This window comes from Microtus ochrogaster, linkage group LG7_11 (assembly GCF_000317375.1).
Source record: "Microtus ochrogaster isolate Prairie Vole_2 linkage group LG7_11, MicOch1.0, whole genome shotgun sequence".
NCBI classification, from domain to species: domain Eukaryota; kingdom Metazoa; phylum Chordata; class Mammalia; order Rodentia; family Cricetidae; genus Microtus; species Microtus ochrogaster.
The window spans coordinates 3224640-3233647 of record NC_022032.1 but is presented as its reverse complement, the minus strand read 5'-3'; the positions used below and the strand labels follow the sequence as shown (position 1 = coordinate 3233647).

General features: G+C 50.8%; 1 protein-coding gene across 14 annotated transcripts in view; it reads right to left on the bottom strand.

Moving 5' to 3' along the window:
• Positions 1–1618: 1618 nt before the first annotated feature.
• Positions 1619–9008, bottom strand: part of Fgfr1 (fibroblast growth factor receptor 1) — a 55143-nt gene continuing 47753 nt past the window's right edge. For 10 of the 14 annotated variants that reach the window (XM_005362454.3, XM_013352017.2, XM_013352021.2 and 7 more), the window contains 10 exons: positions 8263–8465; positions 7237–7382; positions 6870–6991; positions 6339–6449; positions 5732–5922; positions 4992–5114; positions 4668–4738; positions 4197–4334; positions 3829–3934; positions 1619–3734 (listed from right to left, as the gene is read on the bottom strand). In XM_005362454.3, the coding sequence (XP_005362511.1) occupies positions 3558–3734; positions 3829–3934; positions 4197–4334; positions 4668–4738; positions 4992–5114; positions 5732–5922; positions 6339–6449; positions 6870–6991; positions 7237–7382; positions 8263–8465 (1388 nt within the window). In that variant the 3' untranslated portion in view covers positions 1619–3557. The remainder of the gene's footprint in view (positions 3735–3828; positions 3935–4196; positions 4335–4667; positions 4739–4991; positions 5115–5731; positions 5923–6338; positions 6450–6869; positions 6992–7236; positions 7383–8262; positions 8466–9008) is intronic. The other 4 variants (XM_005362455.3, XM_026786896.1, XM_026786897.1 and 1 more) reach the window with 1 other exon arrangement.

The window sequence follows — 9008 nt, the reverse complement described above, 5'->3', positions numbered from 1 at the left end:
CTGGAACTAGCTCTGTAGACCAGGCTGGTCTCGAACTCACAGAGATCCGCCTGTCTCTGCCTCCCGAGTGCTGGGATTAAAGGTGTGCGCCACCATCGCCCAGCTTGTGGGGTTCTTTTGTTTTGGTTTTCAAGACAAGTTTTCTCTGTGTGACCCTGGCTGCCTGAAACTCTCTCTGTAGACCAGCTGACCTAGATCTCAGCGATTCACGTGCCTCTATCTCCCAAGTGATGGGATTAAAGGCTTGTGCCACCTGGGCATTTTTTGTTTGTTTGTTTGTTTGTTTTTGAGACAGTTTCATGTAGCCCAAACTGGCCTGGAATTTACTATGTAGCTTTACCTGTTTTTGCTACCTTCTAGGCTAGTAATATACTCAACACATCTCTCTACCCATTTTCACAGATGATACAGTGTTTCTGTTTATAGCATTTGGGTTATGTGGCCACCTCAGGCTGAAACCTCACTGGTGGTGCTCTGGCCATTCACTGATTAGTAACCAGTTGCAGATCCCAAGGATGGCAGGCCATCCCCATAGACAGTTCCAATGCTAGGAAGCACATAACCAGCCTCTGAGAGCACATCACTGGTTCACAGGCCTTTAAATCCATCTGGGGAGCAGTATGGTGAAGACGATTCTGAACACTGTCACATGTCCAATGAGGAAACTGGTTCCAGAGCCCTTCATAACTTCAGTGTTCTTAATTTTCTTTTAGACAGGGTCTCAGTGTGCATTCTTAGCAGGACTTGAACTCACAATGTAGACCAGGCTGGCCTATGAACTCAGATTTGATTGCTTCCGCCCTCTTGAGTGCTGGGATTAAAGGTGTGTGCCACCAGGACCAGCCAACCTCAGGGCTCTGGCTGGTTGTCTTGGTTTCTACCAGCTGAGTGGCTGGAAGGCCAGGCCATATTGCTTCAAAGACTTTTTTCTCCCTCACTGTTCTCTGCCCTCCTGCAGATGTAGGTTGCCTGGCTCCACCAGCGGTTAGTAATCTCACTGGGTATAATTTTAGGCCCTCTCTAACACGCACCTGGAGTGACATTAGCCACGGCTCACATCAACACAGAATTCTGCCATAATAGTTGTTGGTGGCATTTAATAGTATCACTCTGCACTTCTATCAAGTCTAATTCTGCACACACCATATTGGTCATGTCCAGAGCTTTAGAATGCTAACTAAACCCAGGTCAAGGGTTCCCAGAGCAAACTGGCCTATGACCTAATACTGGGGGTGGGGGCGGTGGGGTGGGGTGGGGTGGGGAGGAAGATAGGGAGGATTATAGCTTGCTGGCTCCACCCAGTGGCAGCTGATAAACAGAGACTTCATTACTATTAAGGCAGATTTCCTACTTCATCTGTGTTCAATCTTACTTACCTGAAATCAATATATTACATTAGCAGAGCCAAGGGACTGATGATCTCTAGCCTGTGGCAATTAGAAAAGATGGAAAGGCAGTATTGATTGACGCCGTGGCCATATTTTAACCCTCGGGAAACCAGACAGATGCAATACTTTGACGGCACATCTTCATTATACAAGCTGGGTTCCCTTTCCCAGGAGACTCAATCTGGTCATCGAAGTAAAATAGCCATTTCATTTTCTCTCAGGTCAATTTCACTATCTTTTATTGGATAGCCATCCCTGCCTCGGGGGATATTTGTGGGCAATTTGAATAGTAACAGCAAGGACCTCAGTGCTTATAGCTCCTAGCACCTCTCCTTGAGTCATCCAAAAGCCCTTTGTAGAATCTCCCGCCCAGTCACAGAACACTGAGTCAAATAGAGCCGAGGCAGAAATTATGCCTCACTATTTTAACAAGAAAAATGAGTTTGAGCTGAAATTTATCCCCTGGCCCTCTTCGCCGAATTACACCTTCTTTCTGCATTACCCCCCCCCCCAAAAAACACACTTCTAATATTCTGACAGTTACATGTTTACAGAGAGAAACAATGATAAGAACTCTATGATGACGACCAAAACCACAGCTACCAGACTGCCCCGCTCTGAATGTATTTAAAGAAGCAGCCCTACTGCAGGATGAAAGCATACTGAACGGGTTTGTATTCAGCAGTGATCCAGCAATGATCACTGCATACCGCCGGTCTGAATAAGGTGCCAAGGAACCACTTGAAGAGGACAAAAGCCACCAGCAGGTGGCAGGAGTGAGTTACCAAGCTAACCCAAACCAAAGAGATTGTGTTTCCCTTTCCTGAGGGATGGGTGGGGTTTGTACAGGAAAAAAAACTATAAGGAAGCCAAGATCAGGAACAGTCCCAACAAATACAACCTAGTAACAGGGACCCAGGTACAGGAGGATTGTATGGGAGGGAAAAATAGAGAGTAGACTGGGGAGGACAAGATTAGCTTCGGGTGACAATTTTTCTACCCACACAGGGTTTGGGGTGAGTTTCTGTACTGTTAGTTGGTTCGCTCTACCGTTGGCTGGTCTCATCCCCCCTCTTAGGAAATAAGCTCGTAGTCTCGGTTCTCTGCCCTCAGTACTTTGGTCTTCTTACCCCCGCCTTTCCCAAAGCATCTGAGATAGAAGGGTTGGCTGGGAGGTCACAGGAAATAGGGAAGCACACAGTGCCAACAGTTCATGGCCCCTTAGTCCCTGTCTCCCTCCTTTTCAGGGGGCATCTGCTCCCTTTTCACACGCCCAGGATAAAAATGAAGCAGCAGCAATTTTTATTGAGGGACCTAAACTGAAAATAGGTTTAAAACATAATTTAAAAAAATAAAACAGCAAAAGTAGCAAAAAATATATGACCTTTTAAAAAACATTTTCCTTTTTTTTTTGTTGTTTTTTTGTTTTTTGTTTTTAATATATAGCAACGGATGCCTCCCAGCCACCAGGAGCATCTCACCCAATGGGTAAATCTCTAGTAACGACCCTTTTAAAAAGACATGTAAATATATACTCAGATTTATACACTTTGTGTTTTCTTCATAGCTATGTACAAAGCCCCGAGTCTAGGGCTCAGCCCCAGGGCCACATCACTGCTCCCAATCTCTGCCTCACTGTCTTCCGGTACCAGATATTTGGTCAGCAAAGCAAATTAGTATTGGAATTAAGAAGCCACTGGTACCACCCATCTGAGGCAGAGGTTGCTCTCAGTGAAGGCCTGAACAGAAACAAACCCCACTTCTTCAGAAGCCCCAAGGCTGCTGCCACCAGAACACAGGAGGCTGTAGTGGGTCAACCAGAAGACTCAGTGAGCTCTTGCTCGCAGGCCGGTTCCACTTGCTTCCGCTCCCCAGGCCTCCAAGGAGCGCCAAGCAGCAGGGTGGGTCTTGGTCCAACACCTAGGAAGGAGGAAGCGGCTACCAGCCGGCACCTGCCGCTTGGCTGCTCTCCCACACAGCAGGTTGAGAAGAGGAAGAGAGAGCTCTTGGGGGGGTGATGATGGGATAGGCCACCCGGGAAGGCCTCAGTTACACACTGGCTCTTGCCAGCAGCAAGGGAGAAGGGAAAGGCAGCGTGTCCAGCAGGGGATTACAGATGAGGGACACAGGTCACGACAGAACTGGGGAAAGGCCGGGGAGGGTTGGCAGTCAGCGCCGTTTGAGTCCACCATTGGCAAGCTGGGTCGGGTGTCGGGGCAGACAGGGTTCTTCAGGTAACGGCTCATGAGAGAAGACAGAGTCCTCCCCCGAAGAGCAGGTAGAACTCCGTGTGTCGGGAAAGCTGGGAGAGTACTGGTCCAGCGGCATTGACAGGTCCAGATACTCCTGGGAGGAAAGGATTGGTGGCACACAGACCTTCCCATGGCCGTGTCCCCTTAGGTGCCTAGGCACGCCATGATGCCCCAAGGTCCAGCTCTACCTGGTTGGAGGTCAAGGCCACAATGCGGTCCAGGTCTTCCACCAGCTGTTTGAAAGTGGGCCTCTGAGAGGGCACTGCATGCCAGCAATCCCTCATCATCATGTACCTGACGCAGGACGGGGAGGTCAGAGAGGGAGGACAACAGCAGAGAGGGGTCAGGGGGGCTACTCCCTCATAACGACAACTCCCATCACCTGCCCGCCATGCTCCCACTTCCTTCAGAGTCTGAGGACCTCAGGAACCTCCCATGAGCCGCTACCTAAGGAACCTTATCCTCTCCAACATCCGACTAAGCTCGCCAAGGGTGGACTCAAACAGCGCTGACTACCAAGAGCCCCTCCGCCAGCCTTCCCCCAATTCCTGCTTACAGCTCATTGGTACAGTTAGTAGGCTTGTCCATCCGATGACCTTCCTTCAGCAGCTTGAAAAGTTCTTCCACAGGCACACCAGGGTATGGGGAGCCACCCAGAGTGAAGATTTCCCACAAGAGTACCCCAAAAGACCACCTACAGGAGAGCATGGTGCCACTGTGACTCACAGCACCGGGCTAGGATTACCTAGGGGTCCCTTCCCATGTCTTCCTGAGAAATCAGTATAGCAGGTGCTCATCTTGAACCTCTCCTGCCCCAACACAGGCCTTGAGTTCAGGGGGCAGGGCACAGGAGACAAGGGGGGCAGTAAGGGCAATGTAAAGAAAGCTGGAACACGTTCAAGGGACAAGACAATGCCCCGCCCCCAACTCAACTCTCAATGATGGAGAGTCTCATCAGTCTAGAGACGCAGGACAGCTAGTATGCTTTCCCCAACACAGCCCACGTAATTGTGTATTTCAAACTTACACGTCACTCTGGTGGGTGTAGATCCGGTCAAACAATGCCTCAGGTGCCATCCACTTCACAGGCAGCCGGCCCTGCAGGCAGTGGTGTGTGCGTGGGGGAGGGGGAATGACACACAGAGGACTCACGGGATGCATTGACAATGATGGATGTGGGGGGGAGGTGGCGGGCGGGCGGGGGGAGCAGGGCATGGACAGGTGGGGCCCAGGGCATGGAGGGCACATCTTCAGTCCACTCTACAGCCCCTTTTCTTAGATCACACACTCCCACGAGAGCACAGCAGTGGGTACAGCGTGGGGCCCAGGCGATGCCAAGCCAGAAACTTACATTGGTGGTTTTTTTATAGTAGTCGATATGGTGAATGTCTCGGGCTAGGCCAAAGTCTGCGATCTTCATTACATTGTCCTCTGTCACCAGGACATTTCTAGCAGCCAGGTCTCGGTGTATGCACTAAACAGAGGGAAGGAGTGACAGAGAGGGGGTGACAACCTTGAACCATGCTTCGCCACAGTCACCTAGCCCCCTCTACTCTGGCGATTACTGTGCAGTAGGCAGCAGACCACTTTACCTCACAGGTCTGCCCACACCCCCACATCCTCTCTAGACAACCTCCCTAAACAGTCTTTAATTCCAGACACCTTCAGCTGTGGTCTTCTCAACACCTTAGCAAGCTCTCCTTTATGCCCTTCTCTCTTGATCTCAACCTCTAGCTTTTGGAAATGTACCCCCAAAACAATGTGTAGGCCCACGCTCAGTCTGTGGAGGTGTGTGTGTGTGTGTGTGTGTGTGTGTGTGTGTGTGTGTGTTTGTGTGTGTAGGGCTTTCCCAATTCAGGTTCTCTGAGAACCTAATGAAACACAAGGGGTCAGGCTTTGTGAACCCAACTCTAACGGATGAACAGTCGCAAGCTGGAGCCAGGTACAGTAGTGCACATTAGCAATGTTAGCATCCCAGCACCAGAGGGACTGACACAGGCCAGCATGGACTGTGCAGTCACAGAATAGAGCACTAGGCGGCTTCAGTCCTACCCTGCTTTTTTGGGGAAGGGGCACCATCAGGCCTCCTACCTTCTTAGAGGCAAGATACTCCATGCCCCGGGCCACCTGATAGGCACAGGATACCAGATCTTTGGAGGACAGCTGTTCCTCGGGGTTATGACTGGGGTTGTAGCAATATTCCAGCCCAGGAGGCCTCCGGGCCTGCAGATACTCCCGAAGGTTGCCTTTGGAGGCGTATTCCACGATGACATACAGAGGCCCTGAGCGTGCAAAGACAGAGGCCACAAGTCAGGCAAGAGGTCAGGAAGTGCAGCTACACCTCATGGAGGCCCCTCCTAGTGTTACAGCCTGCTTGTGTCCCACGCCTCATCTAACCCCCCTTTCCTGCCTCCTCCACTTGGGGCGCAGGGAAAGCCATTCTCCACATAGAAAGTCTGAGAAAGAATTCTTCCTAGGGGAGTCCAGAAAGTTCCCAAGCAAAGCTGAGGGCAAGAACCCCATTATAGACGCCAATAACACCCTTGTTCCTATTCACACACCGAATCTAGGTGTCAGTAAGAGTTCCTGGATGGATGCCAGTCGGGCCAGCCCAGCCCCTGAGAAACACATTAAACTCCCTGCCAAGCCAGTTTCTCAGCTGATGCCGGAGCCCAGAGCTGCCCCAGGCACTGCCTACCGTCCTGTGTGCACGCCCCCAGCAGATTGATGATATTCTTGTGTTTCCCGATCATTTTCATCATCTCCATCTCTGAGATCAGATCTGACAGGTCCTTCTCTGTTGCGTCGGCTTCACATACAAACCAGAGAGTGGTGTGAGGGAGGTGGGAAGAACAGCTAAGGGCTGGGGAGGGGGGAGCAGATCCTGGAGAGACCCCTTTCCTCTAGGACTTGCTTCTCACCTCCCATTTCCCATCTAGGAGTTGCCACTACCATGTGGCATTGAATGTGGCTGGAGAGGCCACGAAAAAAAAAAAAGCCAGTTATAGGACTAAGATGAGCACCTGAACCCAGGTCGACATTAAGAAGCAAGATAAGATTTAAAGACTTGGGGTGTGTTATCCCCCTCTAGTCCCAGATTAGCCCCCCAGGCAGTGTAGCGGGTGTGAGCAATGACAGCATCGTAAGGTGTATTCTATTTGGTCCAGACCTGGTTTGCTGAGAAAGGAAAGAGACTACCGTGGCAGGAGGAAACAGGAACATCACTCACACTTCAACATCTTCACAGCCACTTTGGTCACGCGGTTGGGTTTGTCCTTATCCAGCCCGATGGCCTCGGCCAATACCACTTGCCCAAAGCAGCCCTCTCCAAGAGGTTTGCCTAAGACCAGTCTTGAGGCAGAAACAGAGAGTGACAGTCAGGGCTGGTCAGTGAGTGACGGACTGTCAGTCAGGGCTGGTAAAGGTCAGACTTGCATAGCTCAGCCCCCTTTCTCCTGGCATTTCACCCAGCCAAGAGCGGGGAACGGCTATTTCTAGAGGCATCTCGTGCACTTTTGTACTTTTGCTACCTACAAGGCCTCAGCATACACAGAGGGCAAGCGTGGGGTCCTCAGTCGAAAGCCACAGCCCCTTACCTATCTCTCGGCAGCTCCCAGCGGGGGTCTTCAGGAAGCTCATACTCAGAGACTCCAGCTAACATAGGGGTCCCACTGGAGGAGAGTCGTGAAGGCCGAACCAGGAGAACCCCAGAGTTCATGGAGGCACTGGAGTCTGCTGACACCTGTAAGAAAGAGTGGGGTCACCCTTCTAGCAAGGCAAGCAGGAAGGGGTATAGCAAAGACTCCTTCCAAACCCCCAGGTTTTTTTTTTTTGTTTTTTTGGTTTTATTTTTGCTGTAGCACAGATTTGCCCCTATATGACTGAGTAATTTCTACCATCAAAAAGTCTTTCCGAATCCCAGCACTCGGGCAGTGTGGCACACACAACTGTAACCCCAGGGAGGCAGAGGCAAGCAGGTCTCTGAGTTCGAGGCCAGCCCGGTCTACAGGCTATTCAGGGCTATACAGGTGACCATTTTCCTCATCTATTCAACGAGCACACCAAATATAGCTCTTCCAACTTGGGGTTTTATAATATCACAACAGTTCTTATGTTTTTTAAGGTTTATTTATTTACTATGCATCGTGTTCTGCCTGCATGTATGCCTGCAGGCCAGAAGAGGGCGCCAGATTATGATGGTTGTGAACCACCATGTGGGTGCTGGAAATTGAGCTCAGGACCTCTGAAAGAACAACCAGTGCTCTTAACCTCTGTCCAACGGGTCTTTTCTTGTCCCTTGGCAAAAACTCTTCCTCAGACTATGGAGAGGTGCTCTAAGGTACCTTTCTGGAATAGCAGTGTTCTGAGGTGCAGTTACTCGTCCACACACCTGCAGTTTTTGACCCATTTCCTCCCTCCATGTGATAGAGGGGTACAGGGTAGGCAGGCATGGAGCCAGAGATGGTTTAGAATGTCCCAATGTGACTGATTCAGAAGTCGGAACAAAGCCCAACATGGTGGGTGAGGAACAGCAGGGGCCTGGGGAAAGGGAGCAGGCCCCGGAGGCCCAGAAAGAGGCGACAACAGGCAGTGGTGGGCGTGCAAATCCCCCATCTACTTTCTGTTACCTGTCTGCGCAGAGGGATGCTCTTGGCCAGCTTGTGCACGGCCATCTGGCTGTGGAAGTCACTCTTCTTGGTGCCGCTCTTCATCTTGTAGATGATGACGGAGCCCACCATACAGGAGATAAGGAAGGCCCCGGTGCAATAGATGATGATCTCCAGGTAGAGTGGCGAAGTCATCACGGCTGGCCTCTCTTCCAGGGCTGAGTCAGTGTGGAGAGGGTGTCAGCAGATCAAGGGTGCTTTGCCCAGGAGAGGTATGTCCCATGAGAAACCCAACACCTACTCCTTTCCCCCTGGGAAATTGTAGGGAACGGGGGAGAATCCAGGCAAATCCCAACAAAGGCTGGGATGCTGGTATCAAAATGACCAGACACCTTGGGACCTCTGAGGCATCCTTAAACATCCTTAAACTCAAACCCATAGAGGATAAAGCCTAGACTATGCTGTCATGCAAGTCCAACACCCCTTGACTCCAGAGTCACTTTGCAGCTCCCTACTGGGCCAGATGGGCACCCAGAGACCCCTGCAGAACCTCAATGCTGTACACATGTATCTATCATATAGAGACAGGCTGTTATGCCCAAGGGGTCAGGGAGTCCTCAAAGTACAAGGCCTAGAGTGGCACTCAGAGTGAGGACCAATGAATGCAAATGGTAGCCATCCTGTGTCTCTAAATACCTTTTACCTCTGTTCGTTCAGACCTGCAAATGGCTAAAACACAGGCCAAAAAAAAAAAAAAAAAA